The sequence below is a fragment of the Halichoerus grypus genome, chromosome 6 (assembly GCF_964656455.1).
Source record: "Halichoerus grypus chromosome 6, mHalGry1.hap1.1, whole genome shotgun sequence".
NCBI classification, from domain to species: domain Eukaryota; kingdom Metazoa; phylum Chordata; class Mammalia; order Carnivora; family Phocidae; genus Halichoerus; species Halichoerus grypus.
Window position 1 is genome coordinate 90,024,703 of NC_135717.1, and position 19,520 is coordinate 90,044,222.

Here is a 19,520-nt window from a genome sequence, read left to right on the forward strand (position 1 = left end):
CTCCCCCCTCGCTCTCTAAACAAACAAACAAACAAACTGGTTGGGCTAACCTTTCGTCCATTTTCACTGTGATAAAAGCCTCTTTGCTCTACTTGCCCTCATGGAGGGCAGAATTGACATCTGTGGGAAAAAAACAGGCTACTGATGAATCCAGTATAATATAAATTAATCCAAGATGGCATGTACAAGGATAGAGAGCCCTCAAACAATTGCCAAGGATTTTCAACTATTATATCATCAATAAGCATCGACGAGAAGACCCTACCAACAGTGGTGCTGTTTGCAGGGCATTGAGCCAGTCATCCTATTAAGAATTTTAGGTTGCCAGGAGTCTCACGGTATCATGGTGGTGTGTGATGACAGCTCTCTTTGGCAGTCAATACAAATGTCAATCAAATCTGCACTAAGACGTGTCATTTTACAAGAACTTATTGGTTGACATGCAACTGTGGCTTCAACCAGCAACCAGTCATAACTTCTGGTCTTGGTGAATCCACTTAAAACTCTGAGCCAACCTTAAGAGGATTTAGTAAGTTTACATCAGATGATCAACCATTAAAAAAAAAAAAGGAAAAAAAGAAAGGGAAAGAAATAAGGAGGGGGAGTGTTGGGCATATCACAAAATAGCTCTATGGTAGTGGAATATCCATTCATTCATTCATTTAATGAATACATACAGAGAACCTTGTAAGAATCGTCCAGTTGCCAGACTACTTGTAGTAATGAATTCAAAGGGCTACTTTCAGTTTCAAGGAACTTATGATCTGCTGTGTACTGTATTAAAACAGGGCAGTGTGGGACAGATTGCATATGCAGCAAAACCTTTCTCTGAGGAAGCAATGATGAGAGATATGAATAACAAGAAAGGATCTGCCATGAAAAGTTTGGAAAAAGGCATGCTAAGCAGAGGTAATAAGCAGAGGCCAGATTATATAGGATTTCTAAGAAGATGGAGTTGAGATTTTATTTTGAATGCAATAAGAAAGCATGGAGAGAATTAAAAATAAACAATCTAACATATTTAAAATAATCCTTCTGGTTGCTCAAGGGAGGAACGATTGTTGGGTCACCAATGAAGACAGGGAGACCAATTAAGGGACCATGTGTCTTAAGCTTAAAAATAGCACTCTAGGGGCACCTGGATGGCTCAGTCAGTTGGGCAGCCAACTCTTGATTTTGGCTCAGGACATGATCTTAGGGTCATGGGAATAAGCCCCATGTTGGGCTCTGTGCTCAGTGTGGAGTCTGCTTGAGATTCTCTCTCTCCCTCTGCCCCTCCCCCTCTCTGTTTCTCTCTCTCTCTCTCTCAAATAAATAAATAAATCTTTAAAAATAGCATTCTAATTCAATAAGTTCCATGGGAAATTAAGGCAACTTTGACTTAAGTGGTAATAATGGAGAAAAATGGACAGAATTCAGGAGTTATTTTGGAGCTTGTGTCCACAGAGCTTTCTGGTGGGGTGAAAATAGGAAATAAGAGAAAGGGAAATTAAGAATGACTTTCAGGCTTTGCTCTTGAGCAATTAGGGTGGATGGTGGTACAATTCACTGAGGTTGAGGACTAGAGAAACTAGAAGAGGAATAAATTGGGGGTATGGTGAGAAGCACAGATTCTTCTTTGGACATAAAAAAAATGAGAGGACATCCAAGTACAGTTGTCAAATAAAATGATTATTGTTATGTGTCTAGAGATGAGATCGGGGGAGAATTCTGGACTGGAGATATAAATTTTGGAGTGTCTGGATGAGATCACTAACTAGTAAGCAGAAATAGAAAAGAACCACTCCAGCACTTAGACATTGAGCAGAGCAGGAGTCAGCAAGAGACACTGGGATGGTACGGCCAGTGAGGTCAGAGAAAACCAGAAACAGAATGTATACACCACCACTGTCAAAATTCTGCAGTATCCTGACCGCAGTTGTGTTCAGACAGGTTCAAGATAAGAAATCAGGTAACTTCAGTCCTTTGAGGTGCTAGGAGAGATTTGGAGATAATTCAGTACAATGCCTTCATTTGAGCAACTTGGAACCTAGAGAAGTTTGACTTTACACATTGTTGAGTCTGGGTGGAGAAACAGTGATTCAGCCCTTTTTATCCACCTGCTGCTTATGTCTTCCTGGATTTGGAGTGTATTTTTTTTTCTAAAAACTTCATTTTTTAGTGAACCCTTCTAACAGAGCTGGGAGGTGTTTCACACCCACTTGGGTGGCTTTCTCTGTTCCTCTTTTGGAATTTGGGTATTAATAACATTAGTTTGATTTTCTTAATCTCAATCACGAAAGGTTTTATATAGATTAGACATCTTTAAAACATAGTTTGATTATAAATAAAAAAGAATCAAAATACTTTTAGATGTTAGGAATTTGGGACATATTACAATCTCTCTCTCTCTCTCTTTCTCTTTCATAATATTTCAGTAGGTTACAAATAATTATTTACACTTTGATGAAAAGTAATTTCTGACTTTATAAAAGCCCAGCTATTACACAGTGCTGCCTTTCATGATCTCACTCTCAGTTGAGAAAATTTGTTTATTCTTATGTTGAAATCATTGAGTTTACAATTTTAGAAATAGTTGCTTGGATATATGCAGTCCTTACTTTTCGCAGGAAGTGAGTTAAGTGTTGTAAGTCAGAACACACTGAAGTCTAAAGTACCTCTCCCTATCCACCCGTGCCCTTTTCTCGGATCCTCTCTTAGTAAGGAACTACCTTGTTATCCCTCTCGCCCCCCACCAAAAAGAAACGAATTTAATAAGATACAAATGTGACTAAATTGTGTCAATGTAACACCGAGAAAAGGAAAAAAAGGTGGATGAATGAATGCATGGAAGGGAAGGGAAGGAGAAAGTGAAAGAAGAAAGAAAATATGCATATCCATTCTATCCATCCATCCATCTATATTTATTTACTTACTTATTTATGGGCTGCCAGTCAGAAAAAAGCTAATAAATTAAGATACTGTACTTTTAAAAAATTAATTCAGCTCAAGCCCCACGTCGAGCTCCCCTCTCAGTGGGGAGTCTGCTTCTCCCTCTCCCTCTCTCCCTGCTCATGCTCTCTCTCTCTCTCAAATAAATTTTTAAAAATAAAAGTAAAAAAATAAAAAATTAATTCATTCTATACATCAACAAATATTTATTTAGCATTTACTATGCGCTACATACTAATCTAGGTGCTGAGAATACAGAAATGAACAAAACTGATAAAAATTTCTACCTTCATTCTAGTGGAGAAAAAGAGACAATAAACATAAATATAAGGATGCCAGATGGTTACACATGTTATGGAGAAAAAATGAAGCAGTGAAAAAAGTGTTATGGGGAGTAGGGTGCAATTTTTGTAGGGGGTGGCATAGGTTAAGCTTCATGGTGAAGGTGGTATTTCAGTCAAAACCTGAAGGAGGTGGGGCAGTGAGCCAAACAGATAACTGGGAGGTTTTGTAGGCAGAGGGAATCACAGGTGCAAAGCTCCAGAAGCAGTAGTGTACCTGGAAGGTTCAAGGAAAAGTCAGGAAGGCAGTATGGCTGAAGTGGAAGGAACAAGGGGAAGAGTAATGGATAAAAGGACAGAGAGGTAACAAGGGAACAGATCATGTAGGGTCATTGAATAGACGTTTCATTCCAAGTGAGATGGTACTCCACTGGATGGGTCAAGTGACGGAGTCACATGACCTGACAAGTTTCACAAGATCACTTTGGTAAGAATAGAGTGTTCAGGAATCGAGGTAAAATGGGAAACCAGGTAGATAAGGTGACCATACATTCGAGTTACCACAGATAATACCAGTTTACACCTGCTATGGATCAGTTAAAGGCCAGTCACCCTCTTTTGCAATCCTTTTCTTCCCCCCAAAGTATTTCAATTTGGACACTTCTGATAAATCACATAGTTAACTGAAAGTTAGGAGGCTATTGCATCTATCCAAATAAGGGATTATTCTTGCCTGCACCAGGGTGGTAGCTGTGAAGGTGATGAACAGTGATCAGATTCAAAATTTATGTTGAAGATGAAGCTGAGAGAGTCTACTGCTGGATTTAGATGTTGTCTATGAACGAATGAAGTAAGTCTTGAGAGATGCCAAGATCTGGGTCCTGAGCAGTCAGAAAGGAAGATTATGGGAGAGGCAGATTTGGGTGAAAGACCAGAAGCTGAGGTTTGGATGCATCAATATTTGAAGGTGTCTGTTAAGCATTAAAGAACAGATGTTGAGTGGGCAGTTAAAGGAGCTTGGATTCTGGGAGATTTCAGAACTGGGAAGTATAAATTTGAAGGTAGTCAGGAAACAGACTTGATGAGGTCATCAGGGAATGAATTAAGGAAAAAGAATGCTATCTATGGACTGAGCCCTGGCACTCCAGCTTTAAGAAATGGAGGTGGTGTGAGGGAACCAGTAAAAGAGCCTGAGAAGGAATGGCCGTGAAGTAAGAAAGAACACAAAGCAGTGTGATGTCCAAAGAACCAAGCAAAGAAAGTGCTTGATTGATCAACTTGTCGAGCCTGCTGGTAAGTCAAGTAAGATGTGGAATGAGAATTGACTGCTGATGTGAGCAACGCAGAAGTCATTGGTGATTTAGGGAGAAGGCATTTGGGTGGAGTGTAGTGAAGACAAAATATTTCAAATATTAAAAGTAATTCAAGAGAGAATAAAAGGAGGACAACTGAAGACAGCTGGAATAACAAAACTTTTGAGGGGTGTGATTATAAAGAGGAGAAAAAATGAGCAGGAGCTTGAAGACAGAATCCAAGAGTTTTTATCTTTTTTGTTGGATTTGTTTTCTTTTTCTTTGTATTTTTTGAAGTGGGTGGAAACAGCTTTTCAATGGGCTGATCAGAATGATTCAACAGAACAGGGAAAATTGATGGGGCAGGATGGTTAGAGATGACACTCGTTAAAATGATGTCCTTGCTTGGGCCAAAAGTGGCAGGACCGTGGGTGCCACTGGAGGGGGCGGCCCGAGACTGGGTGAATCTGTAAGGAAGAGTGACAGAGTATATGGGCACCAATGGGGTAGGCGAGTCAGGTAGGGGCGATGATGGAAGCTTGTGGAAGACTTCTGCTACTGACTTCTTACAAACATGTTCTTTAGGTTTTCAGAGGATCATGACTGCCATGCTACCCTTCTTGTAGAGTCCTCCATGGCCAACAGCCTCGTGCCAGCATTATCTTCTGGGTTGGGCTGCCAGGCATGTCACTGTTCCATGGCTCCGTCTCATCCCAAGACTAACTGATGCCCCTTCTCGATCTCTTTCTCTCCCATTTCTCACTGTGGTCTTGTGAGTTTCACAGCCATTTGTCAGCTGCCCACAGCCAAGCCACACAACTTCAGCACTTCCTTAAAAGCACTTCTCCTATATACCATAAAGTGACTTGCAGAGTTTGTAGGTTTCTGTTCAACATATTGGAAGAATCTGGATGATGGACAGATAGGGCCATGACTGTGACGTCCGGCACTGATCTCAATGTACTAAGCAAGTGCCCACTCTGGAAAAGTTGGTCTTCTAGAAAGAGGAACTTTTCAGGAGGCCCCATCATCCTCAGTTATATGGAAATGAATGGCAAATACCCACATTTTTAGGGAGGAATCCAGGTATAGAAAGGACCCTTAACTAGGCATACGGAGGTCTGGATCCCAGTTCTTGCTCTCACAGGCAAGTTGTGTTACCTTAGAAAGTGGGTTAGGGGTGCGCCTGGGTGGCTCAGTGGGTTAAGCAGCTGCCTTCAGCTCAGATCGTGATCCCAGGGTCCTGGGATCGAGCCCCATGTTGGGCTCCCTGCTCAACAGGGTGTTTGCTTCTCCCTCACCCTCTGCTACTCTCTCTATCTCTCTGTCAAGTAAATAAATAAAATCTTTAAAAAAAAAAAAAAAAGTGGGTTAGGGCCTCTGGGTTTCAGTTGCCTCGTCTATAAAGTGAGGGTCTGAACTAAATGATCTTTAATGTCTCTTCCAGTTTCAGAATTTAGTTCATACCTGAGTTCAGAGTAAAGGCAACAAGGCTAATGATACAATAAGAGTAGTGACCTTTTTCTAAGAATTTGGCAAAAATAACTCCTAACTAAATAAAAATGCTAGGTAAAAAACCATATTCTTGGAACCCAAAAAGGAGGAAGTCAGAAATGTTGTTTTGAAACTAAGTAAGGTTAAATGAGAGCTTTCTTTGAAAAATTTTACTTATCTTTAGAAGTTACCAGAGCTGGTGAAATCATAAAAACACCCAGTGACTCACAGAAGGGGATATTACACTTGCTATCATTAAGGCATAAAGAATTTATTTAAAATGTAATAGAAATCACGGGTATTTCTAATTCCTGAGAAAATCCTATGTTTTGCATATGGAAAGGGCCTGATTATAAGGTAATATTTGCCTGAATTTTTTAAATAGTTCCCCATGTTGTTTTTAAATTTTCTCATTACTTATTAAAAGAATCTCCCTAAACTGACAAAAGAATAGGCTTAGCATAGGTTTAGTAAACTTTGGATCTAACCCAGGTTTCTGTTATTTAATATATATTTTCATCTTCTTAATTTCACTGCCTACCAATCTCAACCCACTATGAATAATTTCTCTAACACTTTTTTTTCCCCTTTCAAATAGTGCTTTCTTTTGCGGATGTTGTTTTTGACCAAGCTGAACATAATTTATGTGGCTTGCACTGTAAAAGTCACAAATGTTTCTTTGACCAAGTTGAATATAAGTTAGGCTTACACTCCTTAAGGTAGAACTGCCTGCCATGAGGAAAATAAAAAATATATTTATTTTTAAAAGACCGATAATAATATAGACGTTAAAGGCCATCCTTTATGTATGAAAAGGACACTCGCAAATTGCTGTCAGTGATGCTGAGGATTGAAAACAGATTTTATCATATCGATCATTTTTTACAATGTTTTTTTCTATTGAATTCCCCTTATCACCAATGTCACACATTTGTAAAAGGACTCACCAGCTTTAGAGGTATAAACTATAAACAGAATGAAACTAGTGGGCCCTTGTGGATATAATCTTGGCCTCATTAACATCATTCTACTGGCAGCTAAACTGATGGGTCCTATTAAAATAAGAAACAAGGTAATAATTGTCAGAAAAAAGATGGATTTGAGACAATAAATACATTCTTTTCTGCTCCAACGTGAAATATTACAACCTGACTCCCTTTGGGATTCCCTGGGAAAGGAAGAAATTTGCTGCCAGAGCAAAGAATAAGAGTCAGGCACCAGCCCATCCTTTACCCAAGGTCACCTTCACTCCCCTGAGATCCTAGGGAACAGCTTGAGCCTCTCATAAGCCAAGCAAAATTAAACGTAGAGATAGCCTTACAGCTTTCCTTTCTGCCCATGTTCTGTGCCTTGTACTTAATTTCCTTATAAAATTAAGTTGGATTCCCCACTCAAATAGGAGAGGCATTGAAAAGGAAAGAAGAGAAGGAAAAGAAGAGGGCTGAACAGTTGAGTATAACACTGACAGTGTTAGAAAGCTCTTAGAGAATATTTTAAAGCCAACAACCCCGTATCTGTAGCTTGTTTTGTAAAGAGTCCATCTGTATCCTTTCCCCATATCCACAGGTTCTCCCCTCAAATATTGTGGACTCCGAAGTGATTTTAAACAAAAGGAAATCTGACATTATGAAGCCAGGGAATTTTGAAGAAGCTAAGGTTTAAAATGTCATTTTGAGAAGTAGGAAGTGCTAGCCAGGGGATGTTCTATAACTAATGTCTGCCTGGCTCTTCATATTCTAGAAAGTGTTTTTGTGTGTGTTATCTTTTTTTTTTTTAAGATTTTATTTATTTATCTGAAAGAGAGAGAGAACAAGTAGGCAGAGAGACAGGCAGAGGGAGAGGGAGAAGCAGGCTCCCTGCTCAGCAGCTCGATGCGGGGCTCGATCCCAGGACCCTGGGATCATGACCTGAGCCGAAGGCAGCAGCTTAACCGGCTGAGCCACCCAGGTGCCCCTGTGTGTGTTATCTTAAAGCTCGTTTGCTCTTCAAAACATCATTAAGGCCTTCCTCTCCCTCTCTTTTATGAACTGGACTGGATTTGATGTTTTGAAGAGTAAGAGAACTACATTAGTTTGCTAGAGCTGCCATGACAAAATATCAAAGATTGGGTGGCTTAATCGACAGAAACTTATTTTCTCAGAGTTCTGGAGGCGAGAAGTCCAAGATGCAGGTATCAGCAGGTTTGCTTTCTCTGAGGCCTTTCTCCCGGGCTTACGGGTGACCTCACCTTCCAGCTGTGTCCTCACATGGTTCGTCTCTCTTCCCATTTGTCTTTGGTTTCTCCTTGTCTGCCCAAATTTCCTGTTCTTATAAGAACACCGGTCAGATTGGATTGAGGTCCACCCTAAGGGCCTCATTTTAACTTACCTCCCGAAAGGCCCTATCTCCAACCACATTCACATTTTTGAGGTACTGGGGCTTAGGACTTCAACCTAGGAATTTGGGTGAACAGAATTCAGCCCACAACAGAGATAAGAGACCAATAAAAAGGCTTTTCCATGTCATTATATTCAGAACCATATGAAACTGCCTGAACAATATATAGACACTACTGGGGCGCCTGGGTGGCTCAGTCGTTAAGCATCTGCCTTCGGCTCAGGTCATGGTCCCGGGGTCCTGGGATCGAGCCCCGCATCGGGCTCCCTGCTCAGCAGAGAGTCTGCTTCTCCCTCTCCCTCTGCTGCTCCCCCTGCTTGTGCTCTCTCTCTCTCTGTCAAATAAATAAATAAAATCTTAAAAAAATATATTTAGCCACTACTCCCTTTTGGTTTTGTGCCTGAGGATGGGAAAGAGGAATCATCTAAGTCATGTTAAGCTATGGAGTTTAGCTGACTTTGCCTTCTTATGAGAGGAGCTAGATAACAGAATGGGGGAACCTCCAACCAGCTTCTGCCAAGAATTTCCACACTTCTGCTCTACCAAACGGGAAAGAATGTTCTAGCCCTGTACTGTGTAACTGAAATATAATGAGAGCCGAAGATGTAATTTTAAATTTTCTAATAGCCACATTACAAAATACTAAAAAGAGATAGGTGACATTGAGTTTAATATACCTTATTTAACCAAATATATCAACGTAGCATCATCCTAACATGGAATTGATATAAAGAATTCTAAATGAAATATCTTTATTCTTATTTTATACTAAGTCTTCAAAATTCAATCCATATTTCCCTCTTGCAGCTCCTCTCAATGTTGACTAGCCACATTTCAAGTACTCAGTAGCTACATGTGGCTAGTAGCTACTGTGTTGGACAGGACAGTTCTAAAATTTTAATACATTTCCTGGGGCAGATGTTGTCTTGAGTAGTGAAATTTAATTAGAAGCCCTTTCCAATCCAATTACACCTCCACTTATGAAATATTGCAATGACTTTTTTTGTTTCCTTTGGAATAACAGGTGAAATTTCTCTCCAGTACATCTAAGGAAATATACCCGTCACAGAGATCCTAAACAGTCCTCAAGCAGGCGATCTGTGTATGTTACTCATTGACCTAGAGAGCTAATATGCATATGTCTTCCAGAAAAGGATACAGTGATAATGGGTACAGTGACCTTGGAATAATCTATTGCCCCTATATACCACCTGAAAAGAAAATTTTATTACATGGCTGCTCAAAGGTCCCAGGCCCTTTGGAGATTTTCCTGAGGATCCTACTTATCACCTAGATCCACATTTTTAGTGAGACCCAAAGAAACCGCTAGTCCAGGATTCAAGTCATACTCTTTGGACCACTGAAAACACTTGTAATTCATGACGGTCTTTGACTCAGCCACCAAAGCTGATAATTTTACCAATATGATCACTTTAAAAAGACAGAGAGCATCAAAATGTAGCCCCAATGTGTCTGGTCTTGCCTGATGCTTAAATCCTAATACCTCTGATTAATGAATCTTGACTTATGGTTTAAATCAGCCAGTAGAGAAGATTTATTGAACAATTGCAGGTGGCTAGTTCAAGGTGAAAGCAAAATAATTTATAACACATGGCCCCTGTTCTTAAAGCATTTAGTAGGACCTAGAAGAATCAGGACTTTACTCACATAGATCAAATAGGGTAATAGAAGGTCAGAGAAGGGATAGATCATCGAGATAGAGTTAACAGACAAGGCTTCAGGGAGAAGAAGACTTTTTCCTGATCTTAGGATGATCCAAGTAGAAGAAAAAGTACACTGAGTTAAGAAAGAGTACTGCTTGTATGATAGTCAGTGAGAAAACTGGCTTTACCAGGGGAAGCATTTCTGTGTGGGAGGGTTGGTGGTGAAGCTGGATGGGTAATATGTGGCCTATGTAAGTAGGATCTTTAACACTTGGCATATTTGGATTTGATGCAGTAGTCGTTGATCACAATAGATGATTACACAGATAGGACTTAACGTGAGCAAAGTGGTGTTTCAAGATGATTTAAGCCCTCATTGACAAATGAAGAAAGAACTGATCAAGAGCAGGAAAAAAGAATGAAGAGGCTGTTGTAATGATTGATAAAGTGTGATGACAAAAGCCTGAACATGCAATATAATAAAAGGAATAGACACAATGAAGAGATGACAAGAATTCTTTAAAGATACGCTCTCTGGCACTTGAGAAGCCAGAGAAGAGCCTCAAGCTTGTCAGCCCAGACAAGGGAACGAATGGGGGTGCTCATTAGGAAACATGGAGGGTAGGTGATTGGAAAGGCATGTGTAAAATGTTGGAGCTGGAGATCAGGACTTGGGCAATGTTCATGTTGGATAGCTAACCTGAGTTTATCTACCCATCAGGAAAAAAAAAAAAAAATACATAGCTGTCCTAAGGAATCTAATCAGTGCAGGAGACTCACTGTGAGGGGCAATTCTCTCATGTGTGTTTTGTAAAGAGAAAAAACCAAGGTTCAGCCTAAAAATCATCCATCTCTGCCCCAGACAACCTCATACTTGCCTCCAAAGATTCAAGCTCTGCACCAGTCAGAATCACTGGAGGACCTACCCTCTGACTCACACCTATTTGCAGTGACAGTTATAAAGGATGTGGGCAGTGGAAGCTGCCCCCATGTTTCATCAACAGTTCATCAGAGGGGAAGTGAGACAGTACAACAGTACAACGTTTGGGGGAGTGGACGATTCAGTGCAAATGAGAAAGGGGTCCTGACATCTGTTGTGAATTACGCCTGTGCAAGTTGAACCCCACCCCCCTTTCCTCCTTCAACTCTTCTGCCCAACCTCGTCGAGTTGTCTCTGGAAAGAAAACGGCTTCTTTTTAGTTGGACACAAATTTAAGTTGCCTGTGATAAATCACATGAAGGACGGTTCTGACATACTGCCTGGTTCTGAATAGGGCCATGATGATGATAGTCTAGAAAGAAGATCCAACCCTTCCCACGCAAGGATCATGGACATGTCAAAGGCTTCAGGGGCTTCTTCAAGCACTGCTAAAATCCAGGAGCTAGAGAACAGACTTCGGAGCATGGGACAAATAATAAAAAGAAATCCAAGTAACAAGCACACAGCATGTTGTCCGACAGGGACCCACACGTGGGCAGAGTCTGATGTTCCGTGAACCTGATAGCTAGCTATAGTATGTTCAAATAAGCAATGTTAAAGACGTCTGACACAGGGTAGCAGGGACTCTGGCTGAAGCACTGGGGTTCAGGCATAGGGCTTTGTGTATTGGAGGAATTCAAGGGAAAGAAAACGCCCAAATGACAGGGAGGAGGGTAGGAGAGATTCAGGAATGGGGGAACAAGACACAAGACCACTTCCTAAAACTGGGGAACAGGCAGGGGTTTGGTCTGAAGCTAACAAATCCCGTGACTCACTTACTGGAAATGAGTACGAAGGGGCACAGTTTACTTGACTAATGGATTAATTTATTGATCTAGATTAAATGTCTAAAAGAAGAAGATAAAGAAATCAGTCCTCTAATATTTTGTTAACCATCCAGTCCCCTTCCATTAATCCTTTTCTTAAAAAAAAAAAAAATCCTATCTGTTTAGCTTTACCCCTCCTAATTTCGACTGAATTTTCAAGAAGCCATTCCTCGGACTAAACTATTCCAAATAGTCTCCAGAAAAGGAAGACAGGTTTTTGGCTAAGTACCAGACTGAATGTCTCCATTAGATGGGAGCAAACTACTTTCATTTTCTCAGCCCTCTAAGTACAGATTTTTGTTTCTCCTGCAGAAAGTTCTGTATTATCAGGGCACGGCTAGTTCCAGTGCAGATGACACAAAAACTATTAATAGATTATGGATATAGTAAAGCTGAAGTAGAAAACAGAAGTGTTCCAAAAAGGGAAGTATAAAATGGAAGGGGGAGAAAAAGGCAAAATAATCTGCCTCCCAAGTTAGATGACAACCGTGTTGGGACATATTTCAAAAGCAATAATGTAACATTTTGATGGTGCTCTTAACTACCTGTATTTGGGAATTTTTTTTTTTTTTTTTTGCCTGTTTTATCCTGCCAATCAGGGGAAGAAGAAAGAATGTATTAAATTAAATGAAATTTTTTAAAACTCTGCCTTTGCTCAGAACCAGCTCCCCCAAAATCACTGTTTGCCGTGAATAAAACCCAGACTTCGGTGACTCTGCTGTGGGTGGAAGAGGGAGTAGCTGATTTCTTTGAAGTCTTCTGTCAACCAGTTGGCTCGAGTCAAGAAACAAAACTCCAGGTACTTTGCTTTTTGATTGTCCTTGTCTGAGTTCATTTTGATTAAGGCTAATAATCTAAGTAAATTAAAGTCTTTTATTTGTTTAAACTACAGAAAATGAAAACAAAAGTTCACTTGCACTTTTGTGTTTCAAGGATAGAAATTAGCAGTCGGCTTAGGGCAAGCCTTAAATATAAGAACCAATTTGCCAAATTGCCAAGTTGATTTCCATCTTTGCATGTATCTTTTGTCCCTAATCCTTAGTCACCCTGGGTCATACTGAGGACTGGAAGGGGTTCATTTTTCCTATTGCCATTAGATCGATCAAAGGGATAGACACTGTCATATAAAATATAACTTAACAAATATGAACTGATTGCCAGCTATGTGGAAGGTTCTATGTGTGATACAAATGTTAGAATCAATACTTGCCTTTAAAATTGTTTTCATGTAGTTATGGATATTGCATCCATCTAGAGATAATTAAGGTGAAACGCAGGTGCCATAGAGAGATCCATTCTACTAAGAGAATTTAAAGAAGGGACTATTTCTAGTTAGTAAGGAGGACAATTTTGCTTGGGAAAATGAAGGTTGAGAGAGGAGATTATTAAAGCTTTAGAATCGCAAATAGCAGATAGAATGACTGCTGAGTTATTCACCGGGTCAAACCGAAGGGAAGGAGGGAGATGAACCAGTAGCTCCAAGGGTAACAAAACCACAAGAAAAGAAATATATTACAGCCAGACATGGAAGGGAAAGGTCAAGTTTGTGAGGGATGTCACAAAATGCAGTGTACAGACTAATTCTATGCACATGAATAATTGATGCTTTTTAAATAATGCAGTTCATGAGATTGAAAAGAAGAAAGGATTTCTGGGAGTAGGAATCTTTTCATACGAGTGTAAGATAATTTGCTTTGATTTCTTTCTCCTTTTGATATTCTCTTGTACAAACGTATCTCTTTTTGATTTATACTGAAGAGCTCATCTTTTTCTTTTTCTATTCTAAGAATCCTTTTTGGAAATAACTATTTTGCAGGTAGCGGATTTTCTTCTCTGCACCTATAGTAACCCCTCCCCTTAAGAAAACAATGGTTATGCAGCCACTTACTATAACAGTCTTGCTAGCAGAAGTCTTTCCTTAGAATCATTCTTTTATAGAACAGTGAAAGAGGTGGAATTGGAAATAAGTGCTCACGGCTCTCATCTCTTTACGCAGGAGTGTTTCAGATACCTGTTTTGAAAAAGAATGTTATGCTGGCTCATATTTTTATATTGTACTGTGGTACTTGCCACTGGTCTAACCACTGGCCCACCAAATTAACAATTTGTTCTACTCAAGGATAGGTTAATGTTAAATGTTTTTGAGAACACAAAGTTGCTGTGCCTTGGGTGGATGTGATTTAAAAGCTGAGAATGCAGACAAAGGGGGTAGTGTCCTTAATATACAAAGAACAACTACAAATAGAAAAAAAATGAAGACCAATAGCCCAAAACAAATATTTCATAGAAAATAAACACAAGGGACACCTGGGTGGCTCAGATACTTAAGCGTCTGCCTTCGGCTCAGGTCACACCCCCAGGATCCTGGGATCGAGTCCCTCATCGGGCTCCTTCTTCAGCAGGGAGTCTACTTCTCCCTCTCCTTGCCACTCCCCCTGCTTATACTCTCTCTCTCTGGCAAGTAAATAAATAAAATCTTTAAAAATAAATAAATAAAAATATACACAAAAGACTCTTAAACATATGAAAAGATGATCAAGTTCACTCACAGTAAAAGAAATGCAAAATGAATCTACAATGAGGTGCAATTTCCATTAATAAGACTGGAAAAACTCAAAGAGTTTACAAATATATTGGATTGGAAGGAGTGTAGGAGAAGAGATGTTGTCACACACAGGGCAGCAGGATAACTTGGAAAATGTCTATAGAAGACAATTTGTTGGGGGACCTGGGTGACTCAGTGGATTAAGTGTCTGCCTTTGGCTCAAGTCATGATCCCGGGTTCCTGGGATTGAGCCCCACTTCGGGGTCCCTGCTCAGTGGGGAGCCTGCCTCTCCCTCTCCCTCTGCCTCTCCCCCCACCAGTCATGCTCTCTTTCTCTCAAAGCACCAGTCATGCTTTCTCTCAAATAAACAAATAAAATCTTTAAAAAATGAAAAATTTAAAAGAAGACAATTTGTCAGTCACTTTCAAAATTTTGAAAAATATTCAACTTTACGACGCACCATTCAGCTGCTGGAAATATGAGTATCCCTATATGCATGTACATTCACACCTATGAATACACACACACAGGTTTTGTGTATAAGTATGTATGTGTATACATGCATACACACATCCATGTATTAAGTGAGTGTGTGTCCATATATGTTTGTTCCCATAATTTAAAATTTTGTTTGCTGTAGCATTGTTCGCAATAGCAAAAAATCAGAGGCAACAGGGGCGCCTGGGTGGCTCAGTCATTAAGCATCTGCCTTCAGCTCAGGTCATGACCCCAGGGTCCTGGGATCGAGCCCCACATCGGGCTCCCTGCTCCGCGGGGAGCCTGTTTCTCCCTCTCCCACTCCCCCTGCTTGTGTTCCCTCTCTCACTGTCTCTCTCTCTGTCAAATAAATAAATAAAAATCTTTAAAAAAAAAAAAAGTAGGTCCTTTCGGTGAATTTCTACACAGCCCTTAGGAAGAATAAATCAGCTTTTTCTGTGCTGATATGAGAAGAGCACCAAAATATATGATAACCAAGTAAAACATAAGCAGCATGATATGTAAGCCACGTTATCACTTAAGTTTTGCTTAGCTGTATCTTATGTTTTCACATCCATAAAATACAGATCGAAAGGGAAAAAAAAAAAATCCCTGACAACAACAGCTCCTTCCGTGGAAGAGAACTGGGTAGATAGAAAGTAGGGAAAGAAGGAAACTTATTTTTCACTGTTATCCTCTCGCATCTTTTAAATGTTTTACTCTGTTTGTTCATTCCCCACTCAACTCTGAAAAACAGCCTAAAAAAAACACAAAACAGATGAAGATACTATGACATCTGTCTTATGTTCTGCGTCTCCAGGAGCCGATTTCTGTTTCCTCTCACGTTGTGACCATCTCCAGCCTCCTTCCCGCCACTGCCTACAACTGTAGTGTCACCAGCTTCAGCCACGACAGCCCCAGTGTCCCCACGTTCATAGCCGTCTCAACAATGGGTAATTACTTGCGTTCGTGGAATCCGCTGTCTTTGGAGGTTTTAGCATTCTCGATTCTCCTTCTGTTTTCCTTTCAAATACAGGTACTCTATCCTTTTAATAGAACCATGTTCCGCGGAAACATTCCAGGCTCTGGGGGCAGGGAGCCCTTCACGGCGCTTACTAGCTGTGTGATTGAGGGAAAGACATTTACCATCTCTGAACCTCTGTTTTCTCATCTGCAAAACTGGAATTGTAATATACGTCCCCTGCTGAGCTGTAATGAGGCATAGAAATGAAGTGCCTAAAGCCCTAACACACGCCGTGTGAGTCATAGCAGCTCCTGTCCACGCCACCGGCCTCATCCTCCTCCCCAGCGGTGGCCACAGTACCCTGATCCACTCGGGCTCGTCTGCTGTCGCCTTGGCCCTTAGCCGTCCCTGGTCAAGCAATGACAATACTAAATTCCTGGGTCAAAGTGGGGAAGTTCCCAATGAAGCCAAACTATAAGGGGGGAAATTAGAAATTAATGGAAGCTCTAGAATGATGGTGCTTCCTTTTTTTTTTTTTTTTCTTCTGAGTTGTATGTGTTACTGCCCTGTTTGTTGGAGGCTGATCCTGCGGTCTGAGACCCGCCACGAAGCCCCCTGTAATACAGCCGCTCGCAGTGTCACATGATCCCTTTACGGGGGGCATTTTCATTTCTGTTGCATTCATCGTGTATGTAGCCGCTCTATTCGGTGTTGACTAGAGTGGCCTTTTGTTTGTTTTCTGTTTTAAATTTTTATTTTTCCGGAAGAGGGCGCCAAAGATGGACCCGCAAAGTATATTAACGGTCTCTCAGTTCTATGGCCTGTACACCATTCCAAGCAGCCTTTCCTGTTCGCTATTCCTTGTCATTGCTACGGCAACCTGGTGAAACAGGTATAGTGTTAAACTGATTTACAAGTGAGGAAAATGAAGCCCAGAGAGACAGATAAAATAGCTTCTCCGAATGGCAGTTAGTAGTCAAATGAACCTGAAGGCCTCCTGACCCTAAGTCTAATGTTCTTTCTGTTCAGTCACTCTGCCCATGAGTAGGAGTCGTGCTGGCCCAAATGGGAGGTGGCAAACGCACAGAGTCTTAGGGATTGAACGCGCCGGCCAGTTCTGTGACTTTATGATCAAAGCAGAGGATGGTGTATCATTCTCCCCTGCTCTAGTCGGTCTCTGGTTAAGAGTTTTATAAAAACATTTGATATGTGTTCCCACTTTTAGTGTGCATGGGCCATAGCAGTCCCCATATAAAGTGTAGGGAAGGGACACAGCCCCTGTTCTTAAAGGCCCCACGACTTATTAATAGGTTTAATCTCTTGAGTTGTGCAGATGGAAAACCACTCGACATATGGTTACAGATCATCAGAACGCCTGCTTCTAGAGACGTGCTAAGTGCTGCAGCAGATGCTAGCTTGCTAGTGCCTTTTTCATATACGTTATTAGTTGTGAGCGAAATATACAGTTGTGGTTTCTGGCTTTAAAGTCGTGGGCGTAAAATGAAAACCTGCCACTCTCCATCTAAACTTCTGAAAACCTTAAACAGTAATAAGATGACCTCTAGATTTTTTTAATTTTCAAAGGAATTTAAACTATGGTCCAGGCTTTGATTTATTCACAGTGTATAGTTCTCCTGGCTAAGAACATTCTGAATGTAAGCCCTTGTGATGGACACAACTCTGCCAGGTACCTGAACGCCATTTATCAATCTACTTTACTAGGTTGTATTTGACCAGCAGGAGGTCATTGTCGGCTAGGAGAAACATTATTGTTGCTGTTATTGTCATCATTATACGTTCAGTGCTGTTAAAAATCAATGGAAAATGATGAGTGGTTCTGTTAGTTTTGTGTAATGGAAGTTATAATGAAAATGCATGGCTTTTCTCTTCAGTTACAGAGATGAACCCCAATGTGGTAGTCATCTCGGTACTGGCCATCCTCAGTACACTGTTAATTGGACTGCTGCTCGTGACCCTTATCATTCTGAGGAAAAAGCACCTCCAGATGGCAAGGTAAGTTCAGTTTGGTTGACCTTTTACCCAAGGGCTTTAAAATATTTTAATTTATCCTATAGGTCTGCTTTTGCAGATCGAAATAGTATAGCAGGGCTTTTAAAGTATTTTAATTTATACTTTAATTTGTAAATGTAATGTATAATTATTTTAATAATATTAAAATGTTTTAATTTAATATCTAAATTGTATAGCCGTAAGTTTGATTTCGGTTTTCAGTGTCTGTTTTGTGTGTTTTCTAAGTAGACTTCTAAATGTTATTTTAGAAAACATGACCATTGAAATGACAAAGCAAAGGATGGCTTACACAAATCCAGACCTCTTACTATCAGTCTTGTCATTTTAAGAAATCCACACAAAGGAATCCATTAATGACATTTGGATACTTTCAAACATACTTTGGAGTAAAATAAAGATTTCTGGCTACTCAGTATGATTAATAAAAGGAGTGAATGTATGGAGAGACCACAAGAAAGAAAAAAAGTCCCTCTCCTCATCAGTTCTGCCAAAGCTGTTTTATCAGAAAACATTTGAAGAGTTTATGATTAGGTCATTTGAAGTCTCGTATTAGTTTTTTTTCTACTACTCAGAGTTCAGGCAGTTTTCATTTTTCTTGCAGCTAGAAAAGACTTTTGATTTATGATTTTGGTGATTCCCTATTCCTTTGAGCACTGATGCATTTTTTATCAAAGCACATTCTCAAGTACTTTCAGTGGTCCCCTATATTATCAGAACAATCCATCAATTCTCTTTAAAATTGTTGCCTTGTTGAATACTGCTGGGTTTGGGAAATTTGGCTCAAATTATATTTACCCAATGTTAGCCTGCTGAATTGTCAATCAACATCCTTCTTCTTTCTCAGAGTTCTATCAGTTGCCTAGTCATAAATAAATTTATCCATCCAATAGTGATCTAATCAGTGTCTTATCTGGCACAATTAAATAAAAATCAGATACCCAAGCTGTCCACTAGGAAATTAGAATGTAGCTGGAGATATGCACATAAAGAAATATATTTAAAGGTATAAACTGACCTGCCCCAGAAAGGAGATAAAAATGAGAATCCATGAATGTAGAGAAAAGAGATTAGTTCTGAATATAAAAATCAAGCTTTATGACTGTTGGCATTTAAACAAATCTTAGAAGGATAAGGAGGAAGGTGGTACCACATTGTGGCTAGCATAGAGATCTCTGAAATTACACTCCTTGGGATCAAATCCTAATTTATAATCTATGTAACTTTGTGCAGTTTACTGAAACTTCATTCAGTAGTTTGAATAAATATTAGTGGATATTTTGATAAATATTAATAGACACCTGCTATGTGTCAGACTCTTCCAGATGCTTGAGATATGATAGTATATAAAATAGACAAGAATTTCTGCCTTCATGGAGCTCGTATTCTAACGGAGGAGATAGACAATAAAAACAGCGGTGTATGTGAGCAGACAGTAAGAGAAAAACAATAGAGTAGAGTAAGGGAAATTAGCAGTACAGGTGTGAGGATTATACGGACAGGAGCGCTGGGAGGTGGATAGATCTCACTGAAAGGATAATACTTGAGAAAAGATGTGAAGGATATGATGGAGTTAGTCATTTGTTTTCTGGCAGAAGAGTATGCCCAGTAGAGGGAAGAGCCAGTGCAAAGGCCCTGAGGCAGGAACATGTTCAAACAGT

At 40.1% G+C, this 19,520-nt stretch overlaps 1 protein-coding gene across 5 annotated transcripts in view; it reads left to right on the forward strand.

Moving 5' to 3' along the window:
- The window catches only part of PTPRO (protein tyrosine phosphatase receptor type O), a 235,042-nt gene that overhangs the window by 173,657 nt on the left and 41,865 nt on the right, over positions 1-19,520 (forward strand). For all 5 annotated transcript variants that reach the window (XM_078075649.1, XM_078075651.1, XM_078075650.1 and 2 more), the window contains 3 exons: positions 12,504-12,643; positions 15,688-15,820; positions 17,724-17,844. In XM_078075649.1, the coding sequence (XP_077931775.1) occupies positions 12,504-12,643; positions 15,688-15,820; positions 17,724-17,844 (394 nt within the window). The remainder of the gene's footprint in view (positions 1-12,503; positions 12,644-15,687; positions 15,821-17,723; positions 17,845-19,520) is intronic.